Source organism: the organism of the source record quoted next, unplaced genomic scaffold, assembly GCF_019419815.1.
Source record: "Pyrus x bretschneideri cultivar Hongxiangsu unplaced genomic scaffold, Pyrus_bretschneideri_v1 Contig39, whole genome shotgun sequence".
Lineage (NCBI taxonomy): Eukaryota > Viridiplantae > Streptophyta > Magnoliopsida > Rosales > Rosaceae > Pyrus > Pyrus x bretschneideri.
In genome coordinates, this window is record NW_025999712.1 from 2,625,719 (window position 1) to 2,640,609 (window position 14,891).

Sequence of the window (14,891 nt, forward strand, 5' to 3'; positions counted from 1 at the left end):
AAACCCTCTCTTTCTGCCTCTCAAACTCTCCCGTCCTCTCTTTTTTCTGTAACGCAGCGAAAGTCACCAAACCTCGCCGAATCAACGCCCAAACCACCACCACATCCACCCTCTTGACCTCGCGAGCTCTAACCCGAGCTCCGTTTCGTAGGAAACCGACACTAGAGGCTCTAGCTCGAAGCTCCGACGAGAAAGAAACTTCCCGACGAAGTTCCCGACACCTTTCCGACCACTCAACACCGTTTTGGAAGAGTTGAAAGACACCACACAACTCCCTAACGTCCCTGGGTCAAGTTTGAGGCAATCCCCAACTCGAAAACACACGGTTTCGAAGCTTTGGGTTTTTGGCCGAGACTTTCAGGCCAATTTCAGTACATTTACGTCTGCTTTTTGGAGTTCCAAGAGGTATAACCTTTTTCCTTGTGCTTCATTTCCATATAAAGAACGTAAAAAATGGTTGAGAAATGAGCAGGTAATGACCTTTTGAAATTCTCCCCAGTTTCTGTCGATTTCAGGGACCTTCCTGCCTGTTTTTGGCTAAATCATGGCGAGTTAGCCGTTGCTAAGGGTACCAATCTGTTCGTCTCATTCCGAGGTATCATTTCCATTCTGAATCACTCAATTTGGTTGAGATATGTGGAAGTTATGATGATTTAAAAATTTCCCAGAAAACCGGCGTGAAACTGCATAATCCGGTGACCCGCGACCGGAACCTCGTAAAAAGTAAATGAAAAAACGCAGTTTTAAAACAACTAAACACATAATTGCATATCATTCCTTAAACACGGAAAAATTTGTGAGAGTGGTCTAAATAGAAAGAAAAGGATATGAAATGAAGTTCCTTTGAAATCGTAACAAGTAAAAGGCCCGATCATATATGTTCAGGAAGGGTGACATCACATATCTAACTTAAACTAGGGAATGTCATGCTTAATGTGATCGTAACTAATAACTTTTATTTTTTACAAACTGCTAATAACTTATAAAGCATCAAGTATTTGAATTTCTAAATTAACCTGGTGAGATTCAACTGTCGATATTCCCCGTCAGTTCTGACATCCACACTAGTCAATGTAGTAATTCTTAATCCTGTAGTTTGTAAAATTATCTTTCCTACCTAGAATGTGAATAATCTTTATGTTACTGTATTTTTATATATGCTCTGAATTTACATTTATGTAGTACGGATACATTCTGCATAGCGCACCCTCACTACTAGTTTAAATTACTTATAAGCTTCGTTTTATGTATTCAAATATTTGCTCATCATCTATACTTTATGGCTTTTGTCACCTTCTAGGTGTCGGCTAATACGCCTTGACTTCAGTTGGGATGTGTCAATGAAGCACCACTACGAGTTCCAGACATATGATTTATTGCTGAACAAAGCATAAATATCATAATTTCACTTTTACTCTGGACAATTGTATTGTGTTGACTTACAATACAGGTACTACATATTTCGAAAACTATTTCTTTCCAATATTTGTTGTTTTAGACGTTTATTTTTACTCTGCCTGACCAAGAATAAAAGTGTTGGTTTTACATTCTACTGCTCACTAAATACTTTATTTCAGCTGAGCTCCAACACTAACAAACCTAAGGAAACCGTCACCTATTAAAATATAATCAACTAAAAGTGAGCTAATCCACCCTTATAATCAAATTTTTATTGTTTTCTAAACAGAAAAAAAAAAAAATGGATTGGGGTAGCTAGCAGAAATGAACAAATAAAATATTATGTGACAGTGAGTTTGGGGACCATACAAATGCATGTGTTATTTTTTTCATAACATATGGTGAGAAAGGCGACTGTGAGGAAGACAACAGGGTTTGGGTTTTTTTTATCATAAAATTTTTTATTAGTATTTTTTTTATTTCTATATTTTTTAATATTCACGTGGGCCCATATTGACAAGTGATGTCCAGTCATTGTTCATATGGGTGTCACGTCATCAGTTAAAATAAATTGTAATGGAAAACTTATGAAAGAATCCTAGAATTATGACTTTAGATGCCAGAATGGAACAAAAAAACTTGATGTATGAAATGTTAAAAATTGAAAAATTTCAAGATAGTAAACTGACATTAACCCTTTAAACATAATGGTGATGTTATATTCGAATGCTATCAAAGCATCAGCACACAATTTTTTTTGCATAAAATAAAAATACTACCTAGATTTAAACATGACAAAAATATCTGATTACTAATGTTGTGTTGCTCGTTTTGTTTTAGGCGAGCACTGAGCAGGAGACATACAAAAGCCACCAGCAAAGAGGAGCATTATAGCCGTAGTCTTTAATTTCAGAAGGCAATGGAAATTATAATTGCAATTGCCTCAAAAATTGGAGAATGCTTGGTCACACCAATAGGAACAGAGTTTGGCTATTTGATTCATTACCATTCCAACCTTGAAAGTCTTAGGGGTGAGATAAAAAAGCTTTTTGACAAGAAAGATGGAGTGCAAGGATGGGTAGATGCTGCCCAAAGGAACGGTGAAAATATCAAACCCGATGTTCAGAGTTGGCTAAAGAATGTGAACGACATGATCCAAAAAGTGTCGCATTTTGAGGATGAAATTAATAAGAAAAGGCGATGTGTGCATCGATGGAGCTTGAGTCGGAAAGCCTATAAGATTACACAGCATGTTCTTCAGCTCCAAAACAAAGGAACGTTTGAAAATATGGCCCATCCTGCACCTCCACGAAAGATATGGTCAACATTCAAAGAAGGTTTTAAAGATTTTAAGTCCAGAATGGCAAAGATCAATGAGGTGATAGAGGGTTTGAAGAGGGAAGAAGTAAGACTGATCGGGATATGTGGAATGGGAGGTGTGGGTAAAACCACAATGGTGAAAGAAATCATCACAAGATTGGCAGAACTGAACCTGTTTGGCGAAATCGTAATGGCAACTGTGTCTCAAAGTCCAAGTGTTAAGACGATCCAGTCGGAAATTGCAGGCCAAATAGGTTTGAAACTTGATGAGGATCCCGAGTCTGTAAGAGCACTAAAGCTATATGGGAGACTCACGGAAATAAAAGGATCCTGATTGTATTAGATGATGTATGGACAGAGCTTGATTTTAAGGCTATAGGACTTCCTTACGAACATACTAATAAAGGGTGCAAAATTTTGTTGACATCACGGAATTTGGAAGTCTGCAACGAGATGAGAAGTCAACAAATTATTGAAGTCCGGACTTTAACAACAGAAGAATCACAGGAGCTCTTTAGAGAAATGGTAGGTGAATCCTTCGATGATCCTGATTTACATTCCACTCCAAAAGATGTTGTGAAGGAATGTGGAGGTTTACCTATTGCTATTGTTACTGTTGGAAAAGCCCTAGAAAACAAAAAGAAGCATGCATGGGAAGATGCCCTTAATCAGCTGCGAAATTCTAACCCAGTGAACATCCCTGGAGTGGACAGCAAAGTTTATTCTAGCATAAAATTGAGTTTTGATGGCTTGGAGAGTGATGAAGCAAGGTCATGTCTTTTACTTTGTTGTTTATTTCCAGAAGATTATAATATTCGAATTGAGTATTTGGTTCGATATGGGTGGGGTCGAGGATATTTTAGCAGCATCGTTACTTTGGAAGATGCAAGAAATAGAGTGCATTCTTTGGTTGACCAACTAAAAAGAAGGTTTTTGTTACTAGATGGTGGCAGGAGTGAGACTACAAAAATGCATGACATAGTTCGCGATGTTGCCATATCGATTGCTTCTAGAGATCCACATCGATTTCTGGTAAGAAGTCATGCTGAAAATAAAGAGTGGCCAAATTTAGCTACATATGACACAATCTCACTGGTTGGCGATCTGGAGATTCCAGTTGGTTGCCCAAAACTTGAGCTTCTACAGACGATGAATGGAAGTTTTTCAAAAGGTAGCATGGACATCATTTGTGATGCGATGAAAGAACTGAAGGTTTTAGCTTTGGTGGGAATGGCAATGAAAGACCTAGGCTCATCAAGATCACCAGGAGTACTGAAGAACTTGCGGACCTTGATCCTAGATGGGTCTAACTTAGATGGCATGTCTACTGATGTTATTGGGAGTTTGGAGAATTTAGAAATCCTCAGCTTTCGGGATTGTTTTTACATGTGTGAGTTGCCGAGGGAAATTGGACGACTTAAACAGTTGAGGTTGTTAGATACGACAAACTGCATGAATCTTAAGGTGATTCCACATGGTATCTTCTCCGGCTTAAGTAGACTTGAAGAGTTGTATATGATGGGTAGCTTTGATAAATGGGACCTTGGAACAGGAAGAGAAGATAAGAGGATGGCAAGCATTTCTGAGGTGATGTCTCTGTCTCATCATTTGAAGGTTCTAACCATACAGATGCCCCCCAATGTCATCCACTTGTTGCCAAAAGACATAGTCTTGAAAAGCCCAACAATAAAATTCGCTATTGGAAGTACCGAGATGTTTTCGAAGATGTTTTCGGAGATGACAACTTATGCATTCAGAAACTCACTAATTATTGATAAAGGTGATGCAAGGGAGTTGGAGAGTCAAGCAGTTAGGCTCTTGTTGAAAAAATCTGAAGATTTGTTTTTGTGCAAAGTTAAGAATTTCTCTGTCCTCACTGATTTAGACCAAGAGGGATTTCAAGATTTGAAATATTTGGCTCTTGAGCGTTGTCCAAATACTGAGTATCTTGCAAATGGAACAAGTGTGACCCAGCAGACACCATTTCCTCACATACAATCAGCTAGTCAACTTCCGAATAGCTTTTTGACCAACCTAAGATTCCTTCGATTGTTCAATTGTGATGTCTTAAAATATGCCTTTTCACTATCAGCAGTGAGAAACTTGGTACAACTCGAGGAATTAGATATTGGTGACTGTGATCAAATGGAAGAAATTGTGTCGAAGCAGGGGAGGGAACATGAGAATGAAGCCGATATAATATCTTTCAATAAATTAACCAAATTGAGTCTCTGTCATCTACCGAGTTTGGTTGGTTTCTTCCAAGCCAACAAGCTATACTCCAACCAAGAGGTATGTCCCACTCTCCAATCTCTATGATATGAGGAGGCAGCCGATATGTGGAAATTTGAAATTGTTTAACCGATAATGATTTTTCTTTTTCAGGAAACAACGCCAAGGATTGAGCATCAATCTGCAGGAATATTTGAAAAAGCAATATTTCCATCAAAGTGCATTTCATGGTTTCCAAGTTTAGAAGAGGTAGAATTGAGTGATATGGAGTTTGAAGGCGTGCTATTTGATCTGAAAATCCATATAGTTATGGATGGGCAGACATCTCCAACATGTCCCCAATTACGTAAGTTGAAGATATCCGAATGTTCGTTTACACACTTGTGGAAAAACATTCCGTCTGGATTCCAGGGCTTCCAAAATTTGAGATATTTGGAATTGAGACGTTGTTATGGTCTAGAATATGTGTTCTCGCATTTAATTGCCTCGGAACTTTTGAATCTTGAAGAGGTAAAGATAGGTGGATGTCGGGACATGGAAACTATAGTCAGAATCACAGAGGAAAATGAAGAAGAGGCGACAAAAGACATGATTTTGTTTCCGAAACTGAACAGATTTGATCTAATAGGCCTGCCTCGTCTCACAAGTCTTTGTCCAGCGGGATCTACATTTCAATGGTCATCCACAAAAGATATGCGCGTGGAAGAATGTCAAAAATTGAAGACATTGGGTGCTGTAATTCCACAAAGAAAGAAGTTGGAGAATAAGTCTGAGAAGGATTCAACAAGTCATGATTTCAGCACCTCTCCAACACGTTCATCAAATTGGTGCCCTGATGGATGTGGATGCATACCATATTCAAGACCAAACGCCCAACGCCCCATTGAAATATTGCCACGTCCAATTAATCAGGAGGTAAGCTTTTAATTCAGGTTCAATTAACCTCTATAATTACAACTTTTAATTAGTATTGTATCATCTTGTTGATCGTGTTTAATTTTCTAGGTTACACCAACTAATCTGGAGGACTCAAATGATGATGATAATCTCGAATATCTTATTGTACTTGGCTGTAATTCAATGGAAGTGATTTTCCAACTCAAGGGACCGGAGCATGAAGAAAGTAGTCACTCCGTTGAAGCATTCAAAAAATTGAGGTCCTTGGGGTTAGTTAGGTTGCCAAGTTTAATGTGTGTTTGGGAGACAGGTAGTTCACAACCAATGTTCACAGGAAGCAGTTTCGGAAACTTGAAATTGCTGCGGGTCTATAGTTGCAGCCAGTTGAAATACTTGTTTTCTTCGTCCATAGTCAAACTTCTTGCGAGTGTAGAGGACATAAAAGTTGGGAAGTGTGAGCAGATGGAAGAAATCGTTGCGGCAGAAGAAGAAGCAGGGGAAATAATTACATTACCTAAAGTGAAGTCCATCGAGCTTGGAAATCTGCCAAAACTCAAGTATTTTTGTGGTGAAGCTTATACTTTGAAGTTGCCGTCTTTGGAGTTATTGAAGGTTATTAATGTGCAAGACTTAAGGCCATTTGATTCTAAGCTTGTTGACACGCATAATCCCCGATTGCAAGTAAAACGCGCATTTCGACAGGAATGGACAAGGTATGCTTTAGATTAATGTTTCTAATTTGCAATCACTTTTGTGTCCACCTGGAAGACCGCATCATCAATATACAACCACTAAACCAACAAAGATTTTCTCCTAAACAGTAATGCTTCAAGTTGTTTGTTCCAACTCTTTCGATCCTTAATGTTTTTACGAAGGACTGAAGAATAGCTAGGTTGATAATTTACAGTCAGTGAGCTATATATGCTCAATCTTAAGTTTCTATTTATTCAACCAACATATACGTTCTGGTTTTGAGCTACAAGCATAATATGGCAAACACCACCAAAATTTTTACTACAAATTTAGGGAAAGCATAATCAACAGTTCATATTTACTTTGACAAAAGATTTCTCAAAATTTAGTCAAATACCATATAAATGTGCATATGTTCACACTAAAGTGTATTTAAGTAATTTTATTTTTTAAAACTCAACTCTATCTCAAGAAAACATCTGTCTTTTAGGTGAGAGTATTACGAATTCTATGGGGAGGATGAAGATGACTAACACAATTGATTGATCAAGCACAAAGGTTAGCATGTTTCCATCTCCAACTTCTTCTGGGTTTAGTAAAAACTGATGAAATTATCTATATAGTACTCAAAAAATTATTCTACCATGTTTTATAGAATATATACATACATGGATAGTACTTAAAAAATTGAACAATAAGGATCGTCAAACCACATTCTGCTACCTAATTGATTTTTTTGAGGTACCCAATGCAAGTCGATCTATAATATGCAAGTACTAACCTTGAGAAGCCATTGATATGAACAAGATTGAACCATGATCAGCAACGAACAAGCAAAGATCTTCATCTCTCTCTACACGCCTTATGCACTCCTATATGGGGTAGTGTTTTGTGCTAGAATAATGTGTATAAAAGTGGGACCTAAGCCTTATATTTATAGGTGAGAGTATTAGGTTTCTCGCCCATAAAGAAAACCCTAATACAAATCTTTAGCACCTCTAAAATCCATGAACTAATAGGATTGATATTCCCAAAAATTATTGCTATACTTCACCATAAGTAATCCGGAATAATCAAATATTACTTCCTTTCTTTTATCCTTAATCAATTAGGACTCCTGTATAGATGTAAGCCCAATAAAAGTCTTACACCCAATAGCAGTTAAGATGGAAGAAGCTTTTCGGATCAGCAACTGCCTCAAGAAACCTTTATCAGATTCCACAATAATATTGGAATAACCCTTTTCAGTTAGCATGTCTCACCTGATCTACAACAAGCATAACCTTTTTGAGAAACACATATACAATAAACATAACGGTAGTGCTAAGTGACTTGAAAATTAATTTAGTCCTTAAACCGCTATTTTCTGAAACACATATACAATAAGCATTACCATTTCAACTTATTCCAATTTCAGTGAATTCTATTATTCTCCAATGCATGCAGGACAAGAGTTTACAGAACGTTGTGGTTTCAGCAATTCGTTTACTATATCATATGTACAAGCCAATAAAAGGTCATTTGTTGCACCAGAATTTCATTCCAAAAATACTATTTATGTTGCTTATTTACGTTGTGATTATCACTGTTTGTTTCTAAATTAGTGTTTGCTTATTTGTTATGATAATTTGGAAACGTTGTCTCTAGCTACCAATATTTGCATTTCAATTTATAATGCTAAAAGTTCTGTAATACCATACACGTGTAAGATGAATGACATGTATGTAGAATGACACATGTAATATTGATCATACACATGTAAGCTAAATAATATTATGATACACTAGCTAGCCGCAACTAATGTAAGTTGAATAATATGATCATTCACTATAAGGTCTGATATTAATTCGTAAAATCTGGTTTTCCCCTAAACATAACGGAAATCATATTTATCTAGGCATGCTTAATATTTGATAAAGAAAAACATTTCTTAAATAAATGTCCACTCACACCTCAGGCTAGCTCTCCCTTGAGTAGCCTTGTCTACCAAATAGGTAAGTTCAAGCAACTTCAAGAGAGAATTTCCTCCACATTAAGTCTTAAACATCTACTGGACAGCAGGCAATTCAAAACCAAAGTAAGCTGCTGAATACAACTACAATAAACAAGGAATCCAGCTAAGCTATTGCCTTCATCATAACATGATTTTGGCCCCATTTTCTAATTTCGTGCCACAGTTTCACATTCTTTCCCTGAGTTTTATAATTCCTATGCAAAAGAGTTCATTCATTGCCTATTCACAATAATACAAGGTTCTACAGGTTCAATCCCATATCATGCTATAGACATGCTTCAACTATCAACCGGGAACGTAATCGTTAGGGATTTCAACAACTTCACAGATACAATAATTACGATAAGTCTCATCTCCGACATCCATACAGAAAATCGAATAAAATTCGAAATTAAGAATCAATCCCAAAACTGAAAGTTGAAAATTTGGAAAAAGAACTTACATTGGAGAACAGCCCACGAGAGGAGGATCATTCTACCTCTTGGGTCGAGGTCAAATTCCGGCGATATTGGCCGGAAGTTGGCCGGTAAACCCTGGGTCACCGTTTCTTAAATTTGAAGTTGAGGAAAACCGCCTACGAATTTATAGAAACTAACTTGGGGATTGGATAAAGGACGGCAAGAGCATTCTGGATGTGTAGTTTGAGAGCCTTTGGTGACCCGTAGACGACAGAGCTGTTGCGTCCACTTGGCACTCGGCAGTCGTCGGCTTGCTGTTTAATGGGGCTCCTGTTGCAGCGCAAAAGAGAAGGAGAGAGGATACGAGGGGAGGAGAGAAAATGGGTTTCTCCCACTTATTACATCTTAATCCTTTTCCACAATTTTTATTTTTTTTATGGAAAAAAACGATATTATGTATCATCAAAAGTGTGTTTGGTGCGTGAGTGTCACATCCCGACCCGGGACGGACCACTTTCCGGGCCCGCTCCACCACCGTAACACAATATTGTCCGCTTTGGGCCCCGACCACGCCCTCACGGTTTTGTTTTTGGGAACTCACACAAGAACTTCCCGATGGGTCACCCATCCTGGGAATGCTCTCGCGCACTACTCGCTTAACTTCGGAGTTCCTATGGAACCCGAAGCCAGTGAGCTCCCAAAAGGCCTCGTGCTAGGTATGGATGGGAATACATATAAGGATCACTCCCCTGGGCGATGTGGAATGTCACAATTCACCCCCCTTAGGGGCCCGACGTCCTCGTCGGCACACACGCGACCAGGGTTAGGCTCTGATACCAAATTGTCACATCCCGGCCCGGGGCGGACCACTTCCCGGGCCCGCTCCACCACCGTAGCACAATATTGTCCGCTTTGGGCCCCGACCACGCTCTCACGGTTTTGTTTTTGGGAACTCACACAAGAACTTCCCGATGGATCACCCATCCTGGGAATGCTCTCGCGCGCTACTCGCTTAACTTCGGAGTTCCTACAGAACCCGAAGCCAGTGAGCTCCCAAAAGGTCTCGTGCTAGGTATGGATGGGAATACATATAAGGATCACTCCCCTGGGCGATGTGGGATGTCACAGTGAGATAGGATAGAACACGTTTTGATGATAATAATGACTATAATTAATATAGTTTAAATTTACATTTCATGATAATCGAACAAAAGATTTCTTACTTATCAGTTACAAATAAAGAGAAATACTATTAATTTTTTTTTTCCACTTTTAATGCACACCTAAATAAAAAGAAACAAAATGAAAAAGAAAATAAATAAAATAATTTGAGATAGAAATGAAAAATAAAGGTAAACTGACATAGGGGTGGGTACGGGCTGGGCCGGACCCAAATTTGGATGGACCGGACCAAACCCGTTTAAAAATCTAACAGGGTAGGGCGGGTAAAGCAATTATGAGTTTTGGAACTGGACCTAACTCAGCCCATTTTAAACCAGCCGATTCGGGCGGGCCCACGGGTCCAATTACTTTTTTTTTTTTCTCTTATTTATTTATTTTTTTTTTGGTTGAAATTTCCTCTGAAATGTAGCAAAGAAAACCTTTGATGAAAAACAAATCTGGAAAGTTCTAGCCGTAAAGGACGGAGACGAACAGGATGAAGGCAAGGAGGGTGAAGCGGTAGGGAAAGAATCCGAGGAGATCTGATTAAGATTAACAAAAAACACAAAGAAATTCATTAAGTTCGAGTCTTTTCCCAGAGAAACTCAAATCCCAGCAAAATACAAAACCTAAGTGAAAACGAAGTCTGTAATCCAATACCAACCATATACTCCATCCTTTGTAATACAAACATTTAACAAACAAAATGTCAACATTATCACCTATGCTACAAACTCCCAATTCCACACAAGAAAGGCGAAACACCAGAGCTGACTTTCAGATCAACCCCACAAAACCAAACGGTTCGAAACACTAAATTTCACATATTTTTCATAAAACCCATTACTATAAACACATATTTATGCAATATTTTGCAATACATTTTAGTAAATTTTCAATTCATAAGTCAACAAACCAAAAATTGGACAGTGAAGGTGCCCAAACCGAGAGAAAAATACCACCGACAAGCATGAGGGAGAAGTTGAACTACAATGTGGCCTCCAATGAACACCACCGACAAGCCCTTGCATAGCTGTGTGAATCCAGAGAACACACATGTGCTTTACAACATCTGGAGTCAAAAATTCGAATTGAAACCCGCAAATCGGAAGAAAATTTGAAAGCTTTACCCTTGAGAGTGATGGAGTGCTCACGGAGGGCAGGTGGGCGGTGGATTTGCGACGGCGATGTGAGATTAAAGAATTAGATTTTGGGTGGAAGGAAGGTATGGATTATAAGGGTTGCGAATGGGCAAGAAACATAAGTGAAGGTTGTTAAAAATGAGAGAATTGAGCCAACAGTGATGTTGTTGAAGAGGAAAGAATCGAGCCAGTGGGATGTCGTCAAGGAGGATGGGTGGTGCCGTTGCGTTGGTCGTGATGACGAAGGAGAAGATGACTGAAAGTTGGATACGAGGGATGAACGGCGTGGAGTGAGAATGACTGATTTTGGAATTAGGAGTGGACTCGGGAGGAAGGAGGACTAGAGTAAAATCTAACGGTTGCAATTGGATAATGGTTTATCATTCAATCTTATTTTATGTATTATAAATTTCGACTGTGATTATTACTGTTTGTTTCTAAATTGGTGTTGGCTTATTTGTTATGATAATTTGGAAAAGTTGTCTCTAGCTACCAATATTTGCATTTCAATTTATAATGCTAAAAGTTCTGTAATACCATACACATTTAAGATGAATGACATGTTTGTAGCATGACACACGTAATATTGATCATACACATGTAAGCTAAATAATATGATCATTCACTATAAGGTCTGATATTAATTCATAAAATCTGGTTTTCCCCTAAACGTAACGGAAATCATATTTATCTAGGCATGCTTAATATTTGATAAAGAAAAAACATTTCTTAAATAAATGTCCACTCACACCTCAGGCTAGCTTTCCCTTGAGTAGCCTTGTCTACCAAATAGGTAAGTTCAAGCAACTTCAAGAGAGAATTTCCTCCACATTAAGTCTTAAACATCTACTGGACAGCAGGCAACTCAGAACCAAAGTAAGCTGCTGAATACAACATGAATAAACAAGGAATCAGGCTAAGCAATTGCCTTCATCATAACATGATTTTGGCCCCCATTTTCTAATTTTGTACCACATTTTCACATTCTTTCCATAAGTTTTATGATTCCTATGCAAAAGAGTTCATTCATTGCCTATTCACAATAATACAAGGTTCTACAGAGTTCAATCCCACACCGTGTTATAGACATGCTTCAACTATCAACCGGGAACGTAATCGTTAGGGGTTTCATAAACTTCACAGATACAACAATTACCATAAGTCTCATCTCCGACATTCATACAGAAAACCGAATAAAATTCGAAATCAAGAATCAATCCCAAAACTGAAAGTTGAAAATTTGGAAAAAGAACTTACATTGGAGAACAGACCACGAGAAGAGGATCATTTCTACCTCTTGGGTCGAGGTCCAATTCCTGCGATATTGGCCGGAAGTTGGCCAGAAAACCCTGGGTCACCGTTCTTAAATTAGAAATTGAGGAAAATCGCCTACGAATTTATAGAAACTAACTTGGGGATTGGATAAAGGACGGCAAGAGCATTCTGGATGTGTAATTTGACAGCCTTTGGTGACCCGTGGACGACAAAGCTGTTGCGTCGGCAGTCGTCGGCTCGCTAAGAGAAGAGGGTGAGAGGATGCAGGAGGGAGGAGAGACAAAAAGAAAAGCAAAAGAAATAAAGAAATTTAAAATAGAAATGAAAAATAAAGGTGAACGGACGGCAAAAGGTAATCAGTCATAGTAATACAAAATTATCATACTATACTTAAACTTTGTAGTTCCGTGGAATCTTTATTTTAATTCTAAATTTTGTTATGTTTGCGATCACAAGTTTGTATTGATGCGCACTACGAGAAAATATTAGATGATAGGTCATATGTGAGTTTGCGTTCAGAATTTTTTTGATGGATTTAGCAATATGGCATTCATGATTTGTAGAGCCAACTGTGGCAGAGCCAGATATCAGCTTGACTTGTGGAGCCACCATCGCAAAGAAGAAGTTCAATCCTTGTCTTTTTCTTATATAACGATGTCGTTTTAGTGAACTGAATGTTCCGATTCCAACATCTAAAATACCACAATTGGAATTTTTTTTCATACTACAATTAGATTGTATCTTAAAATTATGAAGTTTTGGATTGAATTACCACTACCAAAAATGTGAACATTGGTCACGATATCATGCTGCTTTGTTTTGGATTTCGTTAGAGATCGTAATTAATCAATCACCAATTCTAGGTCAAAGCTTTTTATAAAAAAAGTAAAAAGCTATCTCCCTCCAAAAGCTCAAATTGAAACCTGAACTCCCTAGTTGACAAAATTAAAAAAAAAAAATTTAAAAATAAAAACCTGAACTACCTAGCAAATCAGAGCCCAATTTGACAACCAAGATCTTCATCGTTTGAGCATCAATGTTCTCTTAAATTTGCTGCGAGCCACCCACCATGAAATTTCCTTCATGGACATCTCATAAAATTAGAACAGTACAAAGAAGATTAGTGTCACTCCTAAGCTAGGATTACGCGTTTGAATCGCAAAATAGTTCCTTCTCTCTTTCACCGGCTAACTATATTTTATTCTACCTTTTCACCCTAAGTAAGAAATGAGCCTTTGTCAGCATCTTTTGCTCTATTTGACTGAACGACACATTTTGATTGTTAAAATATTATATCAAACTACAAATAATATTGATATCAAACTACAAAAAAGACTGAAATCAAACAGCATCCGAGCATACAGACAAAACCCCCTAAAAATCACAAAATAAAAGCAATTGAGGAAATGCTAATAGATTGATTTTCCAACCGTTATATCTATTTCCTCACAAAACCAAAAACAAAAGTGGCAGTCCATAAATTTGTCAGATCATAAATTTGATAACGCACAGTTGTGGCATTTTACCAGAAAAGCAGAAAACTCACCAGAAAATCAACCTAAGCAATTCAATGGTTGTTAACAACCCATTTAAACGGAACCCCAAAAAATTAAAATTCTCTAACATTTAAAATTGAATAAAACAGAATGCATTATACACTATAACAAAAACTGTATGAATAAACATGCTAAATATATACGGCATGGATGCTAAAAAATATGCATTATTTCCTAATATAAATATAAATACATATGGCCTTATTTTCTCATAAAACAAAAGCCCTGGTTTGAATAGAAAATATCACGTGACTTCAAAAAAACCCTAAGTACCTAGCACAATAGAATCTGCCGCCATCGCCTTCTTTCCAATTGCAGATCTCGCCGTTTCAACACTCTTCTACACAGAGCTCTCTCTGTCTCTCTCTCTCCCCCCCCCCCCCCCCCCCGCTCTCTCCCCCTCCTTTGGTTAGATCTTTTCATCGTCAAGCTACTTTTGTTAGAAACACGGATTAAAAGTTTCTCCCCAAAAAACCCCATCTCTGTCATCAAACGAAAACTCCGAAAGCAACAACCCATTTAACATTGAACCCAAAAACGAAAACCCCATCACGGGTTCACGCCGTTCTCTGTTCCTACGCAAGCTACTCCTCAACCAAGGAATTGATGCGCTCTTTGTCTCGCCCTCCTTCCCAATAACCAGCAGCCTCCGATGACCGAGGAGCCCAAGAAGGAAGAAAAGGCAGCTAGGTAGACGAAACGCAGAACTTCATAAGAGAGGAAGCCCGCACAGCCAAAACCCAATACTAAAACTACGATTTCAAATCTCGATTTATGAGTACTTTGATTCGTAATTTCTTTTGGG

The 14,891-nt window shown here is 38.1% G+C and overlaps 1 protein-coding gene and 2 long non-coding RNA genes across 3 annotated transcripts in view; 1 reads left to right on the forward strand and 2 right to left on the reverse strand.

The window, feature by feature from the left end:
* LOC125468575 (probable disease resistance protein At4g27220) overlaps nucleotides 1-14,891 on the forward strand; it is a 48,696-nt gene continuing 33,805 nt past the window's right edge. Inside the window, 9 exon segments of the mRNA XM_048564544.1 lie at nucleotides 1-405; nucleotides 500-595; nucleotides 1,301-1,450; nucleotides 2,239-3,035; nucleotides 3,038-5,010; nucleotides 5,104-5,243; nucleotides 5,337-5,865; nucleotides 5,956-6,560; nucleotides 7,055-7,098. Of these exon segments, the coding sequence (XP_048420501.1) occupies nucleotides 2,318-3,035; nucleotides 3,038-5,010; nucleotides 5,104-5,243; nucleotides 5,337-5,865; nucleotides 5,956-6,560; nucleotides 7,055-7,073 (3,984 nt within the window). The 5' untranslated portion in view covers nucleotides 1-405; nucleotides 500-595; nucleotides 1,301-1,450; nucleotides 2,239-2,317 and the 3' untranslated portion in view covers nucleotides 7,074-7,098.
* Nucleotides 7,144-9,559, reverse strand: LOC125468587. Its single transcript, XR_007250988.1, has 2 exons — nucleotides 8,493-9,559; nucleotides 7,144-7,802 (listed from the first exon to the last, which is right to left on the reverse strand). It is a non-coding gene; the product is annotated as an uncharacterized LOC125468587 (long non-coding RNA).
* LOC125468578 lies at nucleotides 10,922-13,026 on the reverse strand. Its single transcript, XR_007250973.1, has 3 exons — nucleotides 12,667-13,026; nucleotides 12,513-12,571; nucleotides 10,922-12,139 (listed from the first exon to the last, which is right to left on the reverse strand). It is a non-coding gene; the product is annotated as an uncharacterized LOC125468578 (long non-coding RNA).